The sequence below is a fragment of the Trachypithecus francoisi genome, unplaced genomic scaffold, assembly GCF_009764315.1.
Source record: "Trachypithecus francoisi isolate TF-2019V2 unplaced genomic scaffold, Tfra_2.0 Lachesis_group5, whole genome shotgun sequence".
Classification (NCBI taxonomy): Eukaryota; Metazoa; Chordata; class Mammalia; order Primates; family Cercopithecidae; genus Trachypithecus; species Trachypithecus francoisi.
The window spans coordinates 22,747,785-22,774,977 of record NW_022681470.1 but is presented as its reverse complement, the minus strand read 5'-3'; the positions used below and the strand labels follow the sequence as shown (position 1 = coordinate 22,774,977).

The following is a 27,193-nucleotide window of genomic DNA, read 5'->3' as shown; positions in this document are numbered from 1 at the left end:
CAATCTTCATAACAATTTTATGCAGCTGATGTTACCACCATTTTTAAGGCTCAAAGATGCTAAACAACAGGTTCTAGGATTGCTGTCAAGTAACTGGCAGAGCCAGAATTTAAAAGCAGGTCGATTTCCAAGCTCATGCTCTTACTGTTATCTCAGCACTTACCTTGGGTGATACAAAGGTGAATAAAAATCTATCCTTGTCTGAACTGTTCAAATCAACGTCTAGCTCAAATATGATCTTTTTGAAACCTTTCCAACTCCCCAGGAAGAACACATCTTGTTCTCCTCAACATTATAAGAATCTCTATAATACCTATAATCTTATTTTATTGTATAATCTCCCTGGGCCCTTAGAAGTCAGGAATATTCTCTTAACCATCCTTTTGACCCTACACTGCCTACCACTGTTCTTGACGTATAGTAGAAGCTCGATAATATTTCTTAAAAAGGAGATAGGATCTCTGCTGCTAAGTCTAGGAGACAAGAAATGCACATAAAGCTAAAAAAAGGTCAAAAGTAGTGTTTAGGAGAATTATATATTTAAGTGCAGTAGAGTTTAAAAGAACCAATGAGGACTGGACACGGTGGCTCACGCCTGTATTCCCAGCACTTTGGGAGGCCGAGGTGGGTGGATCTGAGGTCAGGAGTTCAAGACCAACCTGGCCAACATGGCGAAACCCTGTCTGTACTGAAAACACAAAAATTAGCAGGGTGTGGAGGTGGGTGCCTGTAGTCCCAGCTACTCCGGAGGCTGAGGCAGGAGAATCGCTTGAACCTGGAGGCAGAGGTTGCAGTGAGCCGAGATTGTGCCACTGCACTCCAGCCTGGGCAACAAGAGTGAAACTCCATCTCAAAAAAACAAAAAACAAAAAACAAAACCCCACCAATGATAGGAAGTACAAGAGGATACAGCTCAGCCAGCTTCCAGGTTTTTTTTTTTTTTTTTTGAGATGGAGTCTCGAACTGTTGCTCAGGCTGGAGTGCAGTGGTGCCATCTCAGCTCACTGCAAGCTCCGCCTCTGGGTTCACGCCATTCTCCTGCCTCAGCCTCCCGAGTAGCTGGGACTACAGGTGCCCGCCAGCAAGCCCGGCTAATTTTTTGTATTTTTAGTAGAGACGGGGTTTCACCGTGTTAACCAGGATGGTTTCGATCTCCTGACCTTGTGATCTGCCAGCCTCGGCCTCCCAAAGTGCTGGGATTACAGGCGTAAGCCACCGCGCCCGGCGCCAGCTTCCAAGTTTTCTCACTCACTCTCTCTCTCTCTCTCACAAACACACACACACACACACACACACACCCCAGTCTCAAAAAGCTGAAACCGTCTACAATGGCTGAAACCACGCTGCTGAGGCATTTTAAAATTTTAATTAGTTACCAGCATGTATAAATTGAAGTTTCACATAAAACCCTTGATTTCTGGATTTTCCTGAGAAACGAAGTCATCTCAGAAACTGGGTGCTTATTCTCCTAGAGAAATGGGTTGGATTTGGGTATCAAATTCTCCTTTCAGATGAACTTAATGCTCCCTTAGCCATCATAGTACCTTCCACCATTTTTTTAGGCTCAGCTTGCATAACGTAATTTATATTCTCTTGCCAATTTAGGCATCTGGGTTTATGACCCCTTCTCTAGACACATTACTTACTCACTGCACTGTCACAGTATGAATTTTCAGGCATCCGTGCTTTGACTTCCACTTTGCCTAGAAAGGCCTTTGCTTTCTCCAAAAGCACTCCTACTCCCCTAAGGCACTCTGCTTCAATTCTTTTCGTTAGTTTCTTCTGACCGCCCTCTCAGCACTGTGGTAATATCTCTATTAAAACCCTTATCAAAGCGTATGCACAAGCTTCTCCTCCTCGCGCTGACAATTCGCTCCTTGAGGCCAGCGGCCCACAACTAACTCATTTCGCGGCCCCAGCTGCACGTCCTTGCCCTGGCACCTACACCCAGGCGTTCAGTACGTTTGCGGAAGTCAGTCTTCTTACTTCACGGCAAATCCAAGCTAAACTAATATTACGATCACAGAAGTGCAGCTGAGATGGAAGCCAAGACTATCCCAATTACTGGATTCTGGCCGAGAAAAAGGCGCGCGCCAGCACCCCAATCAGTAAAAACTACCGGGCAAAGTTCGCCGCCGCCACTATCTTGCTCTGGGTCTGAAGTAGTTCCAATTCTCGCGAGATTGGGTCTGAGTACCAGCCTTCAGCTCCAGTGACTTGCGGATTCGTTTCCTCTAGATTCTCGTGGCTACGCCGTTCTCAGACACGAGCCTTTCCGGTGCTGTGCCCCGGAAGCGGAAGTGCGATCTTCGGGCTGTCAGAGTTGGTCTGTTACTCTGTGGTGGTGGAGTCTACGGAAGCCGTTTTCGCTTCACTTTTACTGGCTCTAGAGCGCTTTCCCCCTGACGGGTGGGAGTGCAGGGACGAAGGTGCGAGATGAGCACTATGTTCGCGGACACTCTCCTCATCGTTTTTATCTCTGTGTGCACGGCTCTGCTCGCAGAAGGTGAGAGCGGCTATTTCTCAGACGTTTGATCAGTCCCCGGGAGGAAGGGCCCCGGGGTCCCTTGTGCCTACAGGGGAAAGATCGCGAGCCTTACTTGCTAGAGAGGCTCATCTACTCTACTCCAGGGGATCTCTGGGCAACTCGTGAACAGGAGCAGGAGGGGAGTGTGGAGTCGATTGCCGAGTTTTCTTTGGTCTCAGGTAGATTTCACTTGTGTAATTGTGGAGACACCTTCACATCATGTTACTGTTGTTTTGGCTGAAGAGTCAGTTGTATTAACCTTTGAAAAAAGTTAACCATGGGTAAATACCAAGCAAAAAGTTGGAATCCCTCCTTCTCCAACAGTAACCTCTAATAGTTTGTTGTGATCGTTCCAGTCATTTCTCTATTAACGTGTTGCTTTTACTGTTTTAGGCATAACCTGGGTCCTGGTTTACAGGACAGACAAGTACAAGAGACTGAAGGCAGAAGTGGAAAAACAGAGTAAAAAATGTGAGTGTGACAACACATTAGAAATAATTTCAACACGTCAAGCTCATTAAGTCCATGTTCACAGTAAATATTTTAAGAGCACCAGCTGGTACGAAGATGAACCTGACTTGAAGCCTATTCAGAAATAGAAGACTTTTATGCAAAATGTGTAATACCAACTAGAGGGAAGTGGGGGACGTGGCAGATACATGTTTTGTGCTGTGGTGGTTCTAAAGAAGAGGTTCAGCCTGGCGCAGTGGCTTACTCCTGTTAATCCCAGCACTTTGGAAGGCTGAGGCAGGACTGAACCTAGGGGTTTGAGACCAGCCAGGGTAACATAGGGAGACCTCATCTCTACAAAAAAAAATTGGCTGGGTATGGTGGTACACGCCTATAGTCCCAGCTATTTGGGAGACTGAAGCATGAAGATCCCTTGAGCCCAGGAGGTTGAGGCCACAGTGGGCCAGGATGGTGTCACTACACTGCCTCCTGGGCAATAGAGTGAGACTTGTCTTTAGAAAAAAAAGAAGAGGTTTCATTCAGTTATGCGGAACCATGGTAGCCTTCATAATGCTGATGGCCTTGCAGTTCCTTGTGGATAGTTAGAATTTGGATAGAGAATGAAATGGGGAAAGGAAGTTCCAGGTAAGGGAAATAACATATGAGCAAAAATACGGAAATCTTAACATTTAAGGCATGTTTGGAGGATAATAGGTCATTATGACTGGTGTCAAGGTAAGTGGTGTCTTCAGAGATAAGCCAAGTTTCAGTTGGTTTAGGAAGTTGAAGAGGTGTTTGAGGAAAAGATTAAAAACAAGAAGAGTTTGTTACCTTTGAAATAAAGCAGGAATTCCACAGGACTCAGCTAAAGGTACAAGGTAAATGGTTCCTTATAGGCCTGATTTAGTTTTCTCTGTTCTTTTCTCCCTTATAAGGATTAAATATAACTTTGGTTTCTTAGAATTCCTACAACTTTCTGTATTCTGTGACTTTTTCTTATATCTTCATAGGAATTTGAAGTTTTTTTCTTAAATTACCACATTTGATCCACACAGCAACCATTTGTGGTCACTCGTATAAATATTACTTCCATGTCATAGGAAAGAAAACTGAGCCTCAGGATGATAATGACAACTTACGTCACAGAGAAAACAAAGAATAGAGACCAGACTCAGACTTTTAAAATTACAGCTTACTGTTACTTCATTTACTCAATGTTGATTATGTACCTCAGCATATCTGAGCCAAACTCCTTATCTTTACCTTCACAAACAAGATACTCTTCCAGGATTTCCCTATTTTGGTGATGGGTACCTCCATGCTTCCAGTAGTGTAAGCCAGAAACCTTGATATGCTTTATTAATTTGGCTTCCAGGATACCATACTCTCTGTTTTGCTGCTCTCCATCTCACTGGCCATCCTTTTTTTATTTTTTACTTTTTAATTTAATTTTTTTTTTTTTTGGAGACAGGGTCTCACTCTGTCACCCCCCCACAGCTCATTGTACCCTGGACCTCCCAGGCTTAAGTGATCCTCCTGCCTCAGACTCCTGAGTAGCTGGGACTACAGACACACGCCACCATGACTGGCTAATATTTTGGAGAGATGAGGTCTTGCTCTGTTGTCAGGGCTGATCTCAAACTCCTGGGCTCAAGCGATCCTCCTGGTTAGGCCTCCCAAAGTGCTGGGATTTACAGGCATGAACCACAGTGCCCAGCCTTTACTGATCATTCTTCTGCAGTTTACTTGTTGGTTTCATTTCTTGACCTCCTGTTGTTGGGGGTGACATGAAATTTAGGTTTTTTCTCTACATTCACTTCCTTGGTGAACTTACCTTTCAGCTGTATTGGCCAGTGACTCCCAAATTTATGTAACCCTCTCTCCTTAATTCAAGATTCACATATCAATGCATCAATTTGTTATCTCAGCTAGAATGTTTGGTGGACATCTCAATCCCAACACATCCCAAATTGAATACTTGTTCCTCATGTCTAAGCCTGTGTCATTTGTAGCCTTCTTTATCTTGGTCTATGGCATTTCTGTCCTTCCACTTGCTTAGGCCATAATTCTTGTGCAGTTATCTTTTACTCTTCTTAAAACCCATATCTAGTCTGTCTGCAGATACTGTGGGGTCTCCTTTTTGGGGAAATACCCCAAACCAGTAAAGGTTCAGAGAGCTTCCGATATCCAGAATTTGACCATTTTTCATTAGCTCCACTGTTAACCACTGTGGTCTAAGCACTGTGATCTTTTGCATGGATTATTGTAACAATCTCCAACAAGCGTTCCTGTCTTCCTGAAGTCTGTTCTCAAGATGACAGCCAGAATAATCTTTTTAAAAGCCTATTAGGTCATGTGCCTTTCACTCAGCAGAAAAGCCAGCATCCTTACAATGGCCTACAGAGCTTCCTTTTTACCACTCTGATATTCTTTCTTCTCATTTACCCTGCTTTACCCACACTGTCCAACTTGCTGTTCTTTACACATACTGACCATACTCTGTGCTGAGAGTGGTTCTTTCTAATGGTTGTTCCTTCTGCCTAGAAATGTTCTTCCCTACAGTATGTGCTGGGCTAATCCTATTACCTTATTCAAATCTTTGTTCCAACATCACCTCTGACGCTTAAGTTGACCACTCTATTTGAAACTGCAACCTGCCAGTCTCCCCTACTCCTAATATTCCTTACCCTGTTCTATTTTTTTCTGTTGCTTTTATTACTTTCTAATATACTGTATGATTTACTTATTTATCATGTTATTGTTTATTGTGTATTTCTACCTGCTAGAATGAAAACTCCACTAGGGCAGGGTTCTTTGTTGTTGTTTACCTATGTATCCTGTTTACCTAGAACACCGACTGGCACATAGTAAATGTTTAATAAACATTTATTGATTTGAATGCTTTCTTCTTTTGCCCCATATATGCAGTCCATTACCAAGCCCTATTGCTGTTTTCCTGATTAGTTTTCAGATCATTTCACATCTCTCCATTTCTCCCACCACCACCTAGTCTAAACTTCTATTATATTTCATTTAATCTGCTGCAGTAACCTCCTCTCTGGTCCACCTGCACCCACTCAAATTTGTCCCCTATAATGCATCTAGGGTAATGTTTTAAAACACAAATCTGATTATGTTACTTGTCTTTCTTAAAACCTTTCAATTTCTTCACAATTGCTTTAGGATAAACATGTGGCCTGTAAGGTCCAGCACGGTACGGCACCACCCTCCCTTCTCCCGGCTACGTCTTGTATCATGTTCTCTCTTGCTCCCTATTCTCTATTCATTCATGCCTTTTTTCTGTCCTCTGGGCTAGTCTTATGGTTTCCTACTATAGGCACTTTGTATCTGTTGTTCCTCCTATCTGGAATAATTTTCCCTTCTCATTTTGTTTAGTAAAATCCTACACATTCTTCAGATCTCAAAGCCTTATCCAGTCTCCCAGATGGGGCCAAATCTTCCTATCATAGTTTATGATTTATCCACATACCCCTCCTTAGAGTGTTTGTCACAATTGCAGTTTTACCTATATATGATTATGGTCATCAGGGTAATGTTTCTCTCCTCAACAAAACTGTAATTTCTATGAGGACAAAGGCCATTGTATCCACAGTACCTAATGCAGTGCCTGGCACATATTAGATACTTGATAAATGTATATTGAATAAATTATCTGTATAGCATAATATCACATGTATTCTTTGTGAAAAATTGTTCTGCTATGATCCTATGCTAGTTGGCAGCATGCAATGACATCCCTGTATGCATTTCTTCATGTCATTTATATCATTGAGTAGTTTTATGAAATACAAAACAAATTTAGCTTCAAATTTGTTTGAATATACTCATACCTTAAATATTTATATAATATGGATTTGCCCTATAGATTTTGAGCTTCACTGGTATCTATGATATTGCCTTGTCTTTAATTATTTACATTATAGAAATAAATGAAGTCTCCTTCACTGTACACTGCAATTCAAAGTAATACCGTTGAGGCCAGGCACAGTGGCTTACACCTGTAATCCCAACACTTTGGGAGGCTGAGGCAGGTAGATTGCTTGAGCTCAGGAGTTCAAGACCAGCTTGGGCAACATGGCAAAACCCCATCTCTACAAAACATACAAAAAATTAGCCTGACATGGTGGCGTGTTTCTGTGGTCCCAACTACTTGGGAGGCTGAGGTGGGAGGATTGCTTGAGCTCAGGAGGTAGAGTTTGCAGTGAGCAGAGATGGGAGATTGGGCCACTGCATTCCAGCCTAGGTGACAGAGTGAGATCCAATCTTGAACAAAAACAAAACAAAGTAATACATTTGCCAGTTTACACGTCTATAGTTGCAATTTTACTCTAATTTCTTCATATACTTCCTTTGAAGGTAAGTATGAGGTAGGTTGATGATTGGAATGACTCATGGCATTTCTTGTGGTCTTAGGTCCTCTACTCCGGATAATCTACCAAAACTCAGTAAGCATGTATTTTTTTTTTTATATGATCAATTGAAATATTTGATTGCTTGCTATGTGTTGAGTTTACCATAGCAAGTACAATATGAAATGAGTGGCCACAAATTCTGTCTCTGGAATGTATAATCAAATGCACAGCTATTATGTTTAGCATGAGGAATATTAAAAAGGAAAAACATAAGGTAAATTTCCTCTTTGAACAAATGTCTTAATTGCAAATACAGAATTCCTTCTGATACTTAGTAGGAATTTAAGCAAGGGAAGTTTGTAGGGTTTTTGAAGAATATCAAAAAATATAAAGAGGTTTGAATCAGAATTTGATATAGGTTACTTTGCTTGTGCTGATCTGCTCCTTGGCATTTTTAAAGGAATACTGGTATCCAAAAAGCAGTCCTACTGAGCTGCCTTTAGCAAAATAAAATGCTTTCTTACAGATAGTAAGTTGGTGGACTCAGATGGTCACTGGGCTTATAGACGTACTCTGAATATCAGTGGGTCTCCTTTTATTGTGTTACTATTATAATATATACTAATGAAAGGATACTTCAATAAATGAGAAAGATTAGAGTACAGTATATATAACTTGATTCTTGTAACACATTTGTTAATTTGAGAGCATTTACTAAGTATAAATTGCTGTGAAGTATGAATTATGTTGTTTACGGTAAAATAGGATAAAATCTTTTAGAATAATCTATAAACTGTTTGGCAGAACTCTGGAATTCAGAAGGCAGGAATACCAGGTCATGGACAGAAATGCGTTTCATAGTAGCCATCTTTTATTTTTTTTTATTTTTATTTATTTATTTTGTTGTTGTTGTTGAGACGGAGCCTCGTTCCGTCGCCCAGGCTGGAGTGCAGTGGCTGGATCTCAGCTCACTGCAAGCTCCGCCTCCCGGGTTTACGCCATTCTCCTGCCTCAGCCTCCCGAGTAGCTGGGACTACAGGCGCCCTCCACCTCGCCTGGCTAGTTTTTTGTATTTTTAGTAGAGACGGGGTTTCACCGTGTTAGCCAGGATGGTCTCGATCTCGTGACCTCGTGATCCGCCCGTCTCGGCCTCCCAAAGTGCTGGGATTACAGGCTTGAGCCACTGCGCCCGGCCGACATCTTTTATTTTTGTCAACTCTGACTTTTCTACTTCTTGTTGTCAGGTAAGATTCTGATGAATAAATATCAACACACCAAGGTTTCTTTTTTTTTTTGAGACGGAGTCTGGCTCTGTCGCCTGGGCTGTAGTACAGTGGCCGGATCTCAGCTCACTGCAGGCTCTGCCTCCCGGGTTCACGCCATTCTCCTGCCTCAGCCTCCCGAGTAGCTGGGACTACAGGCAACATGGCAAAACCCCATCTATTTCTTTTCAAAGAAATAGAAAAAACCCCACTATTTCTTTTTCAAAAGCTTATTGTTATGTAATCTTGATAGTAATTGAAATGCATCAGCAAAATTGGTCTTTTTTTTTTTTTTTTTTGAGAGACAGAGTCTCGCTCTGTCACCCAGACTGGAGTGGAGTGGTGCGATCTTGACTCACTGCAACCTCGACCTTCTGAGTTCACTGCCACCTCGCCTGGCTAGTTTTTTGTATTTTTAGTAGAGACGAGGTTTCACTGTGTTAGCCAGGATGGTCTCGATCTCCTGACCTCGTGATCCGCCCGTCTCGGCCTCCCAAAGTGCTGGGATTACAGGCTTGAGCCACCGCGCCCGGCCTACACACCAAGGTTTCATCACAACTTCATGAAGTTTGAAAAACCTTAGATTAATGTATCCCTAAAAACAGTTTATCTAGTCTCAATCTGGTCTGCTAGAAGACCAGACTAATGTTTATGAAACTGTCTTATGTTTCTATTCTCTAGCCTTCTGTCTTTTTATTGCCCTGTTTTCTCTGCAGTTATGATTAAATGCCAAGTAGTTGTGTTATAGTCCTTCTGGGGTGGGAAAGAAATATTTTTGTTTCTTTGTTTAATAATAATGATAAAGAATAAAACATTAAGTGTTTTCTAAATCCATTTTGTCTTTTGAAATGTTATCCTTATAACATTTTAATAAAAATGTTTATTTTTTATGTATTTATTTTTTGAGACAGGGTTTCACTGTGTCACCCAGGTTGGAGTACAGTGGCCCAGTCATGGCTCACTGCAGTGTTGACTTCCTGGGCTCCTGTGATCCTCTCATCTCAGCCTCCTGAGCAGCTGGCACCACAGGAGTGCACCACCATGGCCGGCTGATTTTTGTAGTTTTGGTAGAGACGAGGTTTCGCCATGTTGCCCATGCTGATCTATCGAACTCCTGAACTGAAACGATCCTCCCATCTTGGCCTCTCAAAGTGCTGGGCTTACAGACCTGAGCCACTGCACCCGACATAAAATGTTGTTTTTATAACATCTTAAAATGTGAAATTTGACATTTTTCTTTTATGATCTCTCACTAGTATGTTCATTCAAAATCTTTCTATCTCTCTTTCCACATACATGATGTTGTGTTTTATTTTATTTTATTTTGGTGACAGGATTTCGCTCTCTCATAGGCTGGAGTGCAGTGGAGCGAACACAGCTCACTGCAGCCTCAAGCTCCTAGGCTCAAGAGCTCCTCCTGCCTCAGCCTTCTGAGTAGCTGGGACTATAGGCATGTGTCACCACACTCAGCTAATTTTTAAATTTTTTATAGAGACAGAGTCTTGCCATGTTGCCCAGGCTGATCCCAAACTCCTGGGCTCAAACAGTCTTCCTGTTTCACCCTCCCAAAGTGCTGGGATTACAGGTGTGAGCCACATGCCTGGCCTATATCTTATCTTTTTGTTTACCTAGAACAGTATCTGTTAGTCTCCCAGAACATACATAAACTATACACACATACACACACACACACACACACACAAATCACATAAATTACATATTTTATTTTGGCCAACCCTTTAAATCTCATTTGCAATATTGGAGTTAAATTGAATTTTACAATTCTTAGATAAAGCAGTGATGCTAATTTTGCTTTTAGAATTCAGGGACAAACTTCCTGTACTAAAGGAAAGAATTCTACTTGCTAATTCTCTTTAATGTAGGTTTTAGAAATGATACCTATACCATACTGTTTGCTATTAGCATACTAAAATCATATGGGTAACAGATAATATAAACTAAGTAAAGGCAATTTTTGACATATCCCTAGTCCATTTACAGGAGATTAAGTATAGAAAATATAATATAAATACATTACACTATTTCTTTTCCTTTTCTTTTTTTTTTGAGATGGGGTCTCTCTCTGTCGCCAGACTGGAGTGCAGTGGTGAGATCTCGGCTCACTGCAACTTCTGCTTCCCGGGTTCAAGCAATTCTCTTGCCTCTGCCTCCCAAGTAGCTGGGACTACAGGCATGTGCCACCACGCGCAGCTAATTTTTGTATTTTTAGTAGAGATGGGTTTTCACCATGTTGGCCAGGATGGTCTGGATCTCTTGACCTCGTATTCCCCCTGCCTTGGCCTTCCAAAGCGCTGGGATTACAGGTGTGAACCACCACGCCTGGTCCACTATTTCTTTTTCAAAAGCTTATTGTTATGTAATCTTGATAGTAATTGAAATGCATCAGCAAAATTGGTCTTTTTTTTTTTTTTTTTTTTTTTTGAGAGACAGAGTCTCGCTCTGTCACCCAGACTGGAGTGGAGTGGTGCGATCTTGACTCACTGCAACCTCGACCTTCTGAGTTCAAGTGATTCTCCTGCCTCAGCTTCCCACGTAGCTGGAATTACAGGCATATGCCGCTACGCCAGCTCATTTTTGTACGTTTTTTAGTAGAGACGGGGTTTCACTATATGTTGGCCAGGCTGGTCTCAAACTCCTGACCTCAGGTGATCCGCCCGCCTAGGCCTCCCAAAGTGCTGGGGTTACAGGTGTGAGTCACTGCGTCTGGCTGGTCTTAGCTTTTCTGGCTCTCCTGATTTTCCTGCAGTGTGCATATATCTATCTTGTCACATTACTGTAATTGTCATTTGATTATCTCCCCTGACTACAGTATTCTTTAGAAGGTAGGGAGCATATTTTTTTCATCTGCTTAGTTATTTAGGCAGCGAATAACTGAGTGAATAAATTTCTACCGTTTGTCATAAGATAATGGAATTACAATTAACCTAGTTATCTGAGAGAGCAGAATTTGAAAATTGTGCTTTGACGCTAGCTAAGGTAATCATCCTCAGCTGATAGTCTGTTTTCATTATGATCGTATCAATACAATTCTTTATGGGTATTTGATTAATGATGCTTATAATTGTTTCATTCTTAGAATGTTGCATTTACCTTTTACCATCAGTAGCTGTGAGAGTGGACCAGTTAACTTAATCATGACCATAATCAGTCACTGTGTAACTTTCTTGCAAGCTTTTTTCATTGGTTCAGCTGTAATAAAGCATCCTTTGTTCCTTTGGTATAGTCCAGTTAATTTTTACTGTGTTACTATGTTGTTTACAGTGGAAAAGAAGAAGGAAACAATAACAGAGTCAGCTGGTCGACAACAGAAAAAGAAAATAGGTAAGATGAGAATATTAGTCAAATGAAATTTGGTTTTTCTTGGAAAAAAATTAATTCTTAGATAATGAAACTATAATAAAATTATTAATAGTGATAACTCACATTTCTATGATTTTATGGTTTATAAAGCATGTGCATACTTTATCTCACTTGATTCTTACCCATTTCGTGAGGTATACAGGACAAATTTAAGCAGTTCCTCTATTTGTGCTCTTAGCTTTGGAATTTGAGTTTTGTAAAATGACAGTTGTGGCTTTTGAACTTGGCTGAGAGTTTTTGGCATAGTTTGTAAAAGCATATTTTTTTTATATCTAAGATGATTATTTCCACTTAAGTCTTTACTTGTATTCTTTGTTTCCATGGCTTCCTTACTGAGTATTGACTAGTGATGGAAATCCATCAAGGGGTAGGAAATTTTCTGAGTAATTTTGATATACTTGGAGAAATAATGAACATATCATATGTTTTTAGTTTTTTAGTATAACTTAGAATTTAAGTAATTCTGTTTCCAAAAGGCAATTCATAAGGATTGTATATGATTTGTTTTTATACATTATGATGTTTCTTGATTCTGAAATTAGGAAAAAAATTATTGTGAGATTGTGCATTTGTTTCAGAAACTGTGTCTGTATACCTAGGTCACTGCTGTTACAGCCCAGAGGAGAATTCCATGCAATTAGATTATGTCAATTCCTGTTCTGATTAAAGTTTTTCAGTTAGTATAGCAATCCTGGATGTTTTTTAAGTGGTCTGTTTACTTAATTCTATGGGAAAATGCTATTGAATATTTACTCTGTATGTGTCAGTTACCCCTAACAGCACTGGAGAAACAAAGTAGAAAAAGATTCTATTTTTATGAACTGTGTTTAGAGAGGGAAAATAGACCAGAAAATAAATGATTACTATGCAGGATGATAAGTACTTTTTTGTTTTTTTGCTTGTTTTTTTTTTTTTTTTTTTTTGAGACGGAGTCTCGCTCTGTCGCCCGGCTGGACTGCAGTGGCCGGATCTCAGCTCACTGCAAGCTCCGCCTCCCGGGTTTACGCCATTCTCCTGCCTCAGCCTCCCGAGTAGCTGGGACTACAGGCGCCAGCCACCTCGCCCGGCTAGCTTTTTGTATTTTTTAGTAGAGACGGGGTTTCACCGTGTTAGCCAGGATAGTCTCGAACTCCTGACCTCGTGATCCGCCCGTCTCGGCCTCCCAAAGTGCTGGGATTACAGGCTTGAGCCACCGCGCCCGGCCGTGTTTTTGTTTTTTTTTTTTGAGACAGAGTGTCACTCGTTTCCCAGGCTGTAGTGCAGTGGTGTGATCTCGACTCAATGCAACCTCCTCCGCCTCCCGGGTTCAAGCGATTTTCCTGCCTCAGCCTCACGAGTAGCTGGGACTATAGGCATGCACCACCACACCTGGCTCATTTTTGTATTTTTAGTAGAGACGGGATTTCCCCAAGTTAGCTAGGCTGGTCTCAAACTTCTGACCTCAGGTGATCCGCCTGCTTCAACCTCTCCAAGTGCTGGGCTTATAGGCGTGAGCCACCGTGCCTGCTGAGAGTCTTGAGGAACAGAAATTTAAGGAACAACAGAAGAAGTAAAGTTCTGAAAAAGTATTGCCAGATAAGTTGGAAAGTAGTAGTGTCACAGAAGTTGAGAGGAGAGTGTCAGGGAGGAGGAAGGACCAGATGATGATGGTAAATGTCTAAGAAATGGAGGTTATTGGTGCTTTTAGCAAAAATGGTTTCAGTGGCATGATGGGGGACAGAAGCCAGATCATATAGATGAAGGAGAGAATGCAGACATTGAGAATGCAGACAGTGAGAAAATGAAGACATTGAACACGGACAACTCTTTCAAGTACCTTTGCTATAAAAAATAGGAAGGATATAAGAATGGAAGGCAGATTATCCTCTGTCCTTAAATTGGCAACACAGAGTATCTGAATTCAAATGATCTTAACATGGAGTGCAACCCTGAATTGTTTGCTCACCCAAAAAAAAAATCTCATCAGAAGTTATAAGAAATAGTATTTATGGCTGGGCGTGGTGGCTCACGCCTGTAATCCCAGCACTTTGGGAGACCAAGACGTCTGGGTGGATCACCTGAGGTCAGGAGTTCAATACCAGCCTAACCAACATGATGAAACCCTATCTCTACTAAAAATACAAAAATTAGCCAGGCATAGTGGCGCATGCCTGTAATCCCAGCTACTTGGGAGGCTGAGGCAGGAGAATCACTTGAATCCGGCAGGTGGGAGGTGAAGGTTGCAGTGAGCTGAGATCGCGCCATTGCACTCCAGACTGGACAACAAGAGCAAAACTTTGTTGCAAAAAAAAAGAAGTAGTATTTATGAAGAGTTGCTTATCAAAATCTTACTAGAAATTATGAGATGTAATATTTATGAGGAATTGCTTGAAAGATGATCTAGCCATTCTCTAGATTTGTACATTTTAATCTTAGATTAAGCCAGACTATCAGAAATAATGTAAACCTAAACTGGATTATTTTGTACTTCATAAAATGCTTTTACTGTATTTCGCCTTGGCATTTGCATTGTTAGGCTTATTATGAAAAATTCAGCCAGATATCATACACTTTGTTATATTACTGCTATGGAATATATTCAAAAACATCCACAACATTAGACAATTGTCTTTCGATAAGAAATTGTGGACACTGTTTCTATTAGTTTTCAATGTCAGGAAAAGTAGCAGTTCTCATAAGTAACTGGTTTATTTTATTTTACTGACACTGTGCTCAAACTGATTTTTGTTTTCCTTTGAATTGGCTGCTGATAAGCCTAGAATGAGATTTGCTGTTCATCTCCAGCAAGTTTATAGGACCAATTAAATGTATTTTTATGTACGGATCCTCTATACATAAAAATTTTTTTGTATTATCTAACCCTTACTTTTTCTTGGCCCAGATTCCTCACTTGAGCTTATTTACAAATGTGTATATATATATATAGTATCTGGGGAAAAAGGGGGCATAAAGAGTAAAGCCACTGCACTGAAAGAAGGGAGTTTTCAGTAAGAGGGAAGCAGTCAGCAATATTCAGTGTTCCAGAGAAGCAAAATGTCATTGATTTCACTAGGTGAAGCTCTTTGATAACAGTCCTTGAAAGAACCATTAATCTGCAGTGGAAGTGTCTTTTGCTTTTTAACTGAAGATTTGATGTTCCCAGTTCTTAATTTCAGAAGCGAATGTTTTGACTATTTTGTATTTCCCTCTTATAGAAGAAAAATGAATTTACTTTTGGTATATGAATTTTATATATAGTTTGTTTTGTTGCATTCCAAATAAAGAAGTCATAAGGGGTTTATTTGAAGGATATACGTGGTGAGAAACTCAGGCAAAGCTGAACTAAGTGGTTCCAGGAAGTCAGGAACCGTGGTAAAGCAAGTCCTGCAAGCAGAGCAAGTCTTGAGAAAAAGTCAGACAGGAATCTTCACTGTAAGATTTCACTAATTTTTTTGGCATTCAGCTTTTGCCTTCACCTAACCTTCCCTGTGTCCTTCCCCGCCGCCAACCCCTTCGGAATATCTGCTCCAGATGCTTGTGTCCTGGGGTTCTATCTCAGTATTTTCATAGTGTGATCTGTAGACTGCCTACATCAATATTGCTTGAGATAGTTACGAAAAATGAAGGGTTCCAAGTATTACTCCCAGACTTTACTGAATCAGGATCTCTGGATGTGGGACCCAGGAGTCTACTTTTTTCTTTTTTTTTTTTTAAACAAGCTGCCCATATAATTCTTAGGCAAATTAAGTTTTGGAGCCAGTACTATATTATAACTTTTCTATTTCTGTTCCCATAGTTAATTGATTTATTTTACCAAAATTTTCTAGCATAAATTCCTGAGAGGGGAATCTAATGGGTCCAGCTGATCTTTTTATGCCATAGGTCATGGGAGAGCCTATGGTTTGACTGCCTCTTGGGTCAGCAGTAGTAGGACAGAGGATGTTATAAATCTTCATGAGGCTAACCCTTCAACAAGGTATGATGCCAGGCAGATATCCCCAGAAGGTGGGTGGGAAAGGGCGGGCAGACATTCCGAAGCTTGGCTGAGTGGGATAAGTATCTCTTTTCTTGTTTTGTTTTGTGTTTGTTTTTGAGGCAGGGTTACCCTCTGTCAGCCCAGGCTGAAGTATAATGGCATGTTCATGGCTCACTGCAACCCCTAACTCCTCTTGCCTCAGCTTCCTTCGATAGCTCAGACTATAGGCATATACCACCATGTCTGGCTAATTTTTAAGTTTTTTGTAGAGATGGGGTCTCTCTGTGTTGCCGTTGAACTCCTGGGCTCAAGCAATCCTCCTAATTCAGCCTCCCAAAGAGCTGAGATTACAGATGTGGGCTACCACACCTGGCCTTTTTTCTTCATGACTTGGATTTAAATATGAGAGGAAGCTCTTGAAATTTAATATATTTGGGGCCCTGAATTTATACATTCATTCTAGGTCATTTTCTGTGTTATTTGGATTAGCTGAAGGTCTACTGACTCTGTGGTCAGATGGATGTCATCATTGCTGCTAGTTTATTCCAACAGCCACAAGAAATGTACCTCCATTTTTGGAGTATTCCTTTTCTGACTTTTAATTTTCCCTTTTGCTAGTCACCTTGGAAAAATAAATCATTCTAAATATAAATGTATCTTCTGCATATTTCCAGATTATTCTTTCCATGAAATTTTCTCAGATTTCATAGATGTTGTATTCTAAAAGTTCACTACTTAGAGAATGCATAGTTTTTTGTTTTTTTATTTTAAGACAGAGTCTTACCCTGTTGCCCAGGCTGGAGCACAGTGACGCGTTCATGGCCCACTGCAGCCTCAAACTCCTGGGCTCAAGTAATCCTCCCACTGTAGCCTCCCAGTAGCTGGGACTACAGGGGCATACCATCATGGCTGGCTAATTTGTAAATTTTTTGTAGAGACAGGGTGTTGCTATGTTACCCAGGATGGTCTTGAACTCCTGGCCTCAAGTGGTGTTCACCGCAGCCTCCCAAAGTGCTGGGATTGCCCAGCCTAGAACCTGAATTTTAAGTTCATCCTATCAAGTGGCTTATAATTTTAGACTATATGCCATTTTAGAGAAATTGAAAAAAGGGATAAAATTTAAGAGAAGGATAACTAATTTGAGACATCTAAGTACAATCATTATGTTATACTTACAAATTAACTGGCAATTCCTATTGGTGTAACATAAGCATATATATTAATGTACAGAGTTAAGATATCTAATACCAGACGTAATTTCAAAAAAACTCTAAAGATTGTATTTATTTAAATTGAAATATTTTGGTGCTCTGCTGAATTTGAATCTTCTGAGTACAAAATGTATACTCTCCCAGGTGTTTTCATCATCTTATTAGATGATATTGAGATAGAGTACTTTTGTAATCACCAAGCAGTGACAGTTTATTTAACAGCTGCTTTGTGCTCAGCATTGTATGTATTAACCATCTCATTAATTCATTGCAGAGAGACAAGAAGAGAAACTGAAGAATAACAACAGAGATCTATCAATGGTAAGAGACCTAAATATAACTTTCTGGTTAACCACATAATGTTTTTAGCAAAAGACTGATTTATATCAAGTGCATTGCACTCACCTTTTCAGAAATTTATCACTTGTGAAGGCTATAAATAATATCATGGGTGTTCCTGGACCAAATGGAAGTGAAAATATGCTCCTGCTCTTAAACTTCATTTTAATACTATAAGTAGCTTTTTTAGACTGTCTCAGAGGTCATAATTTGTCCTCTTCACACAGTTCTTAGTTCCCTCTTAGGTTTTCAAATGAAGTAGTTCATTTTCTTCTTCTTGCTTATGTTAATGCTGAATCTTTGGTTTTATGGTGATATGTGTAATCCCAATATAGGAGTTGGAACATTATAAATGGCTTTTATTACTGTCTTGTGTTCTTGTTTCTTTTTTAGAGACAGGGTCTTGCTTTGTCACCCAGGCTGGAATGTAGTAGCACGATCAGAGCTCACTGCCACTGTGAATTCTTGGGCTCTAGGGATCCTCCTGTCTCAGCCTCCCAAGTAGCTGGGACTACAGGAGTACACCATGCCCGGCTAATTTTTAATGTTTTTTGGTAGAGATGAGGTCTTGCCATCTTGCCCACACTGATCTTGAATTCCTGGGCTCAAGTGATGGATCCTCCTGCCCCAACTACCCAGAGTGTTGGGATTATAGGTGTGAGCCACTGCACCCTGCCCAGTCTTTTTTTTTTTTTTTTTTTTTTTTGAGACAGAGTCTTGCTCTATTACCAAGGTTGGAGTACAGTGGCTCTATCTCGACTGACTGCAACCTCTGCCACCTCGGCTTTTGTGCTCCTCCTACCTCAGCCTCCCAAGTAGCTTGGATTACAGGCGCGTGCCACCATGCCTGGTTTATTTTTGTATTTTTTTGTAGAGATGGGGTCTTGCTATGTTGCCCAGGCTGGTCTTGAACTCCTGAGCTCAAGCCATCCACCTGCCTTGGCCTCCCAAAGTGCTGGGATTACAGGTGTGAGCTACTGTGCCTGGCTCTTCTGTTCTTCAAGAGACCTTTTGTTCTCAGTATCTGGCATACCATGAAGTATAAGGAAGAGTGATTTCATTACCAATTTCCTCATTATTTATTAAGAGTAGGCTTTATTTGAGCATGTCTTCCTAAAGCATATATAGGCTAATTATATAGCTTGATTAATTTTTCACTTAACTTCTATATATTTAACACAGGACACCTGAACTGTGCAATAGTTAGTTCTCTTTTACTTACTGAGGGCCTTTTGCCAGTACTTATTAACTCATTGGCCAGAATTGGGCCACAAAGTCACCCCAATATTCTTCCTCACTGGGTGGCAAGAAGAGGAATTGGAGGTGAAGAGTGGGTTAGCCAACATACAACTATAGCTTTTTGCTAAGGAGTACTTTTTTTTTTTGACACAGAGTCTTACTCTGTATACTGGGGCAGGAGTGCAGTGGCACAATCTCACTGCGACCTCCGCCTCCCGGGTTCAAGAGATTCTCCTGCCTCAGCCTCCCAAGTAGCTGGGATTACAGGCACCTGCCACTATGCCTGGCTAATTTTTTGTATTTTTAGTAGAGATGGGGTTTCACCATGTTGGCCAGGTTGGTCTTGAACTGCTAAGAGTGCTTTTTTAAAAAAATGACATGAAACCAAAACTTTTGAGATATGCTTTAGATGTGTTTTTTTTGGTGTAAAATGACAATTTGTTTGTCTCATTACAGGTTCGAATGAAATCCATGTTTGCGATTGGCTTTTGTTTTACTGCCCTAATGGGAATGTTCAATTCCATGTGAGTGTCCTTTTATATGCTTTTGACTAATAACTATTACTCTATATTTGTACATGGGTTAGCATGAATTTTTTGGGTAATATTTTATTTCGACGTAATTTCAAACTTAAAGAAAAGTTGCCAGGATGGTATATCCATTATCTACATTCACAATTGTTAATGTTTTGCTTCACTTCTTTTTTTCTTTTTCTCCCTTTTCTTTCTCTATTATATGTGTGTTCATCCATACATTATTTGTGTATTTTTCTTAATCATTTGAGAGTATGTTGTAGGCTGTATGCCCTGTTTCCTATAACTACTTCTCTATATATTTCCTAAGGACATTTTCTTATATAACTTCAAAACAATCATCAAAATCAAGGGAATTTTTGTTTTTTGGGGTTGTTTTTTTTGAGACGGAGTCTTGCTTTGTCACCCAGGCTGGAGTGCAGTGGCACAATCTTGGCTCACTGCAACCTCTGTCTCCTGCATTCAAGCGATTCTCCTATCTCAGCCTCTCGAGTAGCTGGTACTACAGGCATGCACCACCATGCCTGGATAATTTTTGTATTTTTAGTAGAGACGTTAATAGAGACAGGGTTTCACCATGTTGGTCAGGCTGGTCTCAAACTCCTAACCTCAGGTGATGCACCTGCCTCGGTCTCCCAAAGTGCTGGGATTACAGGCGTGAGCGACCACGCCCAGCCAGAATTTAATTTTTATAAAATATAATTACACAATAACTTTTTTACCCTCTTAATATTGAGGGTATTTTATGTATAAGACATAAGGCTTAGGCATTATGGGTTCTCTGTAGAGAAGGTAATATGTTACCTCTTTTTTTCAGTTGCTTACTAACATGCTGCTTCAAAATGAAGGTAGTCATCTAAAGATCTTTTGCCTCTTAAAATAGAGTCTTAATAACTATAATCTTGTTTAATGATAAGGTAAATTACTGTTGTCTAAACCAGCATATAGCAGACCAGAGTAATTGTGGAACTGCGTTTGACAGAAAATACCCAAAGATGATAGTAATTTATTACCTTTTTTTGTTGTTGTTCAGGACAGAGTCTCGCTCTGTCGCCCAGGCTGGAGTGCAGTGGCATGACCTCAGCTCACTGCAACCTCTGCCTCCGGGGTTCAAGTGATTCTCCTGCCTCAGCCTCCTGAGTAGCTGGGACTACAGGTGGCCGCCACCATGCCTGCCTACTTTTTGTATTTTTAGTAAAGACGGGGTTTCACCATGTTGGCCAGGCTGGTCTCAAATTCCTGGCCTCAAGTGATCCTCCCACCCAGCCTCCCAAAGTGCTGGGATTACAGGCGTTGAGCCTGGCCTGGTCCATTTATTACCTTTCTAAAGCTCATCTGAACTATACTGCAGGTATTAGAATTTTCCTCACTCCCCCTTGCCTTCCCTTCCTCTTACTCTTTTTCTCCAGCTTCCTTTCTGTCTGACTCTCCCTCTCCCTGCATCTCCTCCCCAAGCCTGTCTTTTCCTTCCAACCTGTTAAGTGTGTACTTTGTGCCAGGCACTGTGCTAAGTATTAGAATATAATGGCTGGGCGCAGTGGCTAACACCTGTAATCCCAGTACTTTGGGAGGCCGAGGCAGGTGGATCACCTGAGGTCAGGAGTTCGAGACCAGCCTGACCAATATCGTCAAACCCCATTTCTACTAAAAAAAAAATACGAAAAATAGCTGGGTGTGTTGGTGTGAACCTGTAGTCTCAGCTACTCGGGAGGCTGAGGCAGGAGAATTGCTTGAACCTGGGGTGGGTGGAGGTTGCAATGAGTTGAGATCACACCACTGCACTCCAGGCTGGGTGACAGAATGAAACTCCATCTCCAAAAAAAAAAACCGAATATGTGATCCTTGCCCTTAGTAGAATCAAAAATTTATAGGAAGAAAAGACAGATAAACAAATGAGTGCATTGATGGGTATTACAATAGAAATAAGTGTGAGGTACAGTAAGGGAGAAAGAAGGGAATGGTCATTTTTATCTAGATGAGGGATTAGAAAAGTTGTCCAAAGTGTTTTTAATATAAAATTTACACTTAACTAACCATTATTGATATCACAGACCTTCAGAGCTGGAAGGTACCTTTGGAATAATAAATACCTTGTCTAAGATATCTTGACATCATATGATTTTTATCTTATAATTCTAAACCCAGTACTCTTGCACTTTGTCATACTTTCTCTCATTTCTCAGATACATATCACCATGAATTACCAGGCAAACCAAATGCTGCAATGTTTTATAGTCAACTGTAAGCTTCATTGGTAGAATTCCAACTATTCAAATATTCTTCTTATATTTGTTATATTCTGGACACTAAAGATCTATCTCAGTACTCATCTATCCTTCTTTTTTTTTTTTTTCGAGATGGAGTTTAGCTCTTGTTGCCCAGGCTGGAGTGCAATGGTGTGATCTCCGCTCACTGCAACCTCTGCCTCCTGGGTTCAAGTGATTCTCCTGCCTCGGCCTCCCAGGTAGCTGGGATTACAGGCTCCCACTACCATGCCTGATTAATATTTGTATTTTTAGTAGAGACAGGTTTTCACCATGTTGGCCAGGTCTCAAACTCCTGCCCTCAGGTGATCCACCTGCCTCAGCCTCTCAAAGTGCTGGGATTACAGGCGTGAGCCACCACACCTGGCCCAGGCTAATTTTTTAATTTTTTTTTTTGTAGAGACGAGGTCTCACTATGTTGCCCAGGCTGGATATAAACTTTAATGCACAAGAATGGTTTTTGTAACCTGCTATAATTTTTGTCCACACAAAAATCTGTGGGCAATTTTTAAAACATGATATGTATATTAATTTCTATAACATATTCTTTTTTGAAATGTCTTTATAATGTTCATTATAAAGACTTTTTTTTTTTTTTGAGGCAGAGTTTTGCTGTTTTTGCCCAGCCTGGAGTGCAATGGCCCAGTCTCAGCTCACTGCAACCTCTGCCTCCCGGGTTGAAGCCATTCTCCTGCCTTAGCCTCCTGAGTAGCTGGGATTACAGGTGTGCACCACCACACCTGGCTAATTTTTTTTATTTTTAGTAGAGATGGGGTTTCACCATGTTGGCCAGGCTGGTCTTGAACTCACAACCTTAGGTGAGCTGCCCACCTTGGCCTCGCAAAGTGCTGGGATTACAATTGTGAGCCACTGCACCTGGCCAGGATGTACTCTGTTTAACTAATTTTTTATTAATCATCATATAGAATTTTTCAGATAATATGTATACCAGTGTATACTTATTATTCCCTTAGGGTATATCCTAGTATTTCTTGAGTTAAACTTTGGTATATATTGTTCCTTAGAAAGATTTTATTAATTTATATCTTTAGATTATTGCCATCAGTACTTGTGAGTGGATCTTTCTCCTTATACTTATCACTGGGAATTATGATATAACTGCTTAATATTTGCCAATTGAATAGCTGAAAAATATTATTTCTTTCAAATTTTTCATTTTTTGATAACTTGTGTGAGATTTAACATCTTTTCATATACTTACTATGTTTTTCCAATGTTAAGTTCCTAGTTCATTCCTTCCACTTGCTCCCTGCCTTCTTTTTTGCCGTTTATTTTTTGTTTTTATTTACAAGAGTTTTTTACATATAGAGGCTATTAAACTCTTTTTTTGGTAAATATTTTTTGTTGTTGAAGATGTTACTCTTTTCCATTATGTAAGTAATGCATTCCTCATATCAGATTATAGAAAAAAAATTTTTCCTGTTTTATTTATTTATTTATTTATTTAGAGACAGTTTTTCACTCCATTACCCAGGCCGGAGTGCAGTGGTGCAGTCATTGCTCACTGCAGCCTTGAACTCCCGGGCCCCAGTGATCCCCACCTCTGTCCTCCCAGAGTGTTGGGGTTACAGGCATGAGCCACTGCACCTAGCCTACTTGTTATATTTAAATACTTGTTTCATCTATAATTTATTTTGGTATTTGGTTTCCAACTTGACTAAGTTTTTAACCATTGTCAATATCACATAGTTGAATAAATCATCTTTTCCAGGCCGGGCGCGGTGGCTCAAGCCTGTAATCCCAGCACTTTGGGAGGCCGAGACGGGCGGATCACGAGGCCAGGAGATCGAGACCATCCTGGCTAACACGGTGAAACCCCGTCTCTACTAAAAATACAAAAACTAGCCGGGCGAGGTGGCGGGCGCCTGTAGTCCCAGCTACTCGGGAGGCTGAGGCAGGAGAATGGCGTAAACCTGGGAAACGGAGCTTGCAGTGAGCTGAGATCCGGCCACTGCACTCCAGTCCAGGCGACAGAGCGAGACTCCGCCTCAAAAAAAAAAAAAAAAAAAAAAAAATCATCTTTTCCCTGATGATTTGAAATGACTTGTTTATTATGTATCAGTAGTTTCCCAAAACTTAGGCAGTGGACCTTAACCAGGAGTGTGCGTCAGAATCATATATGGGGGAAAAATCATATATGGAGTTTTACAAAATGATTTTCTTATATGAGTAATATATAAAAACTTACTTCTAAAAAATTTAAACACTTACTTAGAATAAAAAGTGAAAGTGAACCCAAATAAACTGAAAACTTAGATCCACACAAAAACCTGTACACAGATGTTTATTTATTCATAATTGCCAGAAGTTGGAAGGAATCAAGATGTCTTTCGGTAGGTGAAAGGATAAACAAACTGTGGTACAACTAAACAATGAAATATTATTCAGTGCTAAAAAGAAATGAGCTAGTAAGCCATGAAAAGACATGGAGAAACCTTAAATGTGTATTTTTAAGTGAATGAGTTCTTCTGAAAAGGCTGTACACTGTATGATTCCTGCTGTATGAAAAAGGCAAAACTATGGAGAGAGTAAAAAGATCAATGGTTGCCAGGAGTTAGGAGGAAGGGAAGGATGACCAGGCAGAGCACAGAGAAATCTTTAGGGCAATGAGATTATTCTTTATGATACTATAATGGTGGATAACATGTTATTATATATTTGTCCAAAACCATAAAATATACAACACCAAGAATGAACCCTAATGTCAACCATGGGCTTTGAAACTTACTTGGAACCAGTCGTGTTCCCTGTGAAAGCAACACTCTCATCCATATGTCTTAGTGGTACTCAATTCTAATCACCGAGAATTCAAACCTTTTTTGTTTCCCTTCCTCTCCCTCTTATTTTCACTAGACATTACTCCGTATCTGTCCTGTCCCAAACTGAATGATATGTACTGGATTAAATCTGACCCTTTCAACCTTCTCTTCCTCTCAGTTAACAGTCCCTTTTTTCTGTGTAGTCATCCATTCATCCCTCTCTCCTTTCTTCTCATTCATCCTAGCACCAGCTCCCATCCTAGTTTCAATGATCATTTCCTTTTTTCTCCTCTGCTATTACTTTTTGCTTGGTATCACAATAGCCTGCTTGCACTCCCTCAGGTGTCTCCTCTCTATCCAACATTGTTAAGTTAGCCATCCTCAGAAGCCTGTTACTCATTGCCTAGTAACATTATCTGCTACTAATTAAATAGTAACCTATGTTGGGGACTGTACTAAACTCTTTATATGTGTTACCCTTTTACTTTTTTTTTTTTTTTAATGGAGTTTCCCTGCATCACCCTGGCTGAAATGCAGTGGCGTGATCTCGGCTCACTGTAACCTCCACCTCCCGGGTTCAAGCGATTCTCCTGCCTCAGCCTTCTGAGTAGCTGAGATTACAGGGACCTGCCCCCACACCCTGCTAATTTTTGTATTTTTAGTAGAGATGGGGTTTCACCATGGTGGCAAGGCTGGTCTTGGAATTCCTGACCTCAGGTGATCCGCCTGCCTCGGCCTCCCAAAGTGCTGGGATTACAGGTGTGAGCCACCGCACCCTGCCTTTCCTTTTACTTTTAACAGTTTTCTAAGATAAGAATTCTAATCTTTATTTTACAGATGAGGACATGAGACTCTTAAGTTACTTAACTTGCTCAAGGTCTCCAAGCTAGTAAATGTTGAGCTGGGGTTTAACCCTGTCTCTTAGACTTTAAAGTCCACACTTATCACCATGCAACTCTGATTACTGATTTTAGTGAGACTCCTTACCCTGGCTGTCATGACATTCCATGCTTTGGCCCCAGCCTGTTTTTCAAACTGTTTTCTTATCATTGCCTACTACCTACTCTCTTTTAACTGTGTTGTTCACTGTTCCTGGGGCACTTATTCTTTCAAATGAATTTTAGAATCAATCAAGTGTCAGCTTCTTCTAAAATAATCCCGTCTGAGTTTTGACTGAAATTTTATTAAATTTGTACATTCATTTTGAGTTATTAAATAACCTTTATAATTTTTAGTATTCCTATCCAGAAAGATGGTATTTCTGCCAAGTCTATTTTATATATTTTCTGTAGTTTCTTTCCAAATAAGTAATATTTTATATTTTCTAGTTTGGTACTACTGTATGTAATTAAGTTATCTTTTTTTTTTTTTTTTTTTGAGACAGAGTCTCACTCTGTTCTCTGTTGACCAGGCTAGAGTGCAGTGGCATGATCTTGGCTCATTGCAGCCTCTACCTCCTGGGTTCAAGTGATTCTCCTGCCTCCTGCCTCATCCTCCTGAGTAGTTGGAATTACAGGCATGCGTCACTACGCCTGGCTTATTTTTGTATTTTTAGTAGAGATGGGTTTCACCATGTTGGCCAGGGTGGTCTTGAGCCCTGACCCAAGTGATCCACCCGCCTCAGCCTCCCAAAGTGCTGGGATTACAGGCGTGAGCCCCCATGCCCAGCAGGTTATCAATTTTTGTGATTTTATTTTCTAACTGGACATCTTCCTGAACTCTCATAGCTTTTAATTTGATTCTCTAGTTTTCTAGATAGATAATCATATGATCAGACAAATAATATTGTCACCTTTTCTAAATTCTCTTTTCCCTCCCTCCCTTCCTTTCTCTCTATCACTGTTCTCTAGTTCTAATGTGCAATGAATTAGAACAACCAGAAGAGGGTTAAATACTTGAAAGTAAAATACCAAAGATACTGCAGTAAAGATGGGAACAAGATGAAGAGAATGCCCATATCACTGCTATGATATTTATGAAATTTTTAGAGAATGGAGGTTTTCAAAGCTATATGCAAGCATATGTGATACATTATCCTTAATAGAGTTAATAATATAATAAGCACTTATCAAATATTTGGTGATTAAGTTATTAGACCTTGGACCAGTATTGAAATGCCAGATTATTTTTGCAGTTCATCAATATAAGATAAAATACTAGATGCTGTGTGTGTGTGTGTGAGTGAGAGAGATCTAGGTCTTCCAAGCTATATAAGTCAAAGAAGTCAAGTAGAGTATCTTCAAGGAGGAAAATTATATGAAAGTTTCATTATAATCAGGTTTCTTATAAAAGGATATGTTGGCAGGAAAGAAGGCTATTTTTTTTTTCTGGTTTTTTTTTTTTTGAGACGGAGTCTATCTCTGTCACCCAGGCTGGAGTGCAGTAGCACAATCTCAGCTCACTACAACCTCTGCCTCCCGCATTCAAGCAATTCTTCTGCCTCAGCCTCCCAAGTAGCTGGGACTACAGGCATGTGCCATCACACCTGGCTAATTTTTATATTTTTAATACAGAGGGGGTTCCACCATATTGGCCAGGCTGGTCTCAAATTCGTGACCTCATGATCCACCCGCCTCAGCCTCCAAAAGTGCTGGGATTACAGGCATGAGCCACCGCTCCCAGCCTTATTTTTTCGTTTTTATGTATATTATTTTCATCAACTTTCTTATTCAGAACGCTGGCAAACAATAGCTTTTTATTTGCTTGTTTTGTTTTCCCAAACTAGTGGAGGTTCACGTAATATATTTTACCAATATTAGTGCTGTATTCATGTTTTTGTTCTGGTCTTTGTACCCTGTACATTTTTAAAAAATATTGTGTCTTAGATTGTCAGCACCTAGAAGTTAAAGGCTATATATCTATTTTTATAAACTGGCATA

The 27,193-nt window shown here is 40.3% G+C and overlaps 1 protein-coding gene across 1 annotated transcript in view; it reads left to right on the top strand.

Annotated features, from left to right (window-relative positions):
• The first annotated feature begins 2,265 nt into the window (after positions 1-2,265).
• The window catches only part of TMCO1 (transmembrane and coiled-coil domains 1), a 42,360-nt gene continuing 17,432 nt past the window's right edge, over positions 2,266-27,193 (top strand). Inside the window, exons 1-5 of the mRNA XM_033200481.1 lie at positions 2,266-2,506; positions 2,921-2,998; positions 11,895-11,954; positions 17,434-17,480; positions 19,194-19,261. Coding sequence (XP_033056372.1) covers positions 2,437-2,506; positions 2,921-2,998; positions 11,895-11,954; positions 17,434-17,480; positions 19,194-19,261 — 323 coding nt within the window. The 5' untranslated portion in view covers positions 2,266-2,436. The remainder of the gene's footprint in view (positions 2,507-2,920; positions 2,999-11,894; positions 11,955-17,433; positions 17,481-19,193; positions 19,262-27,193) is intronic.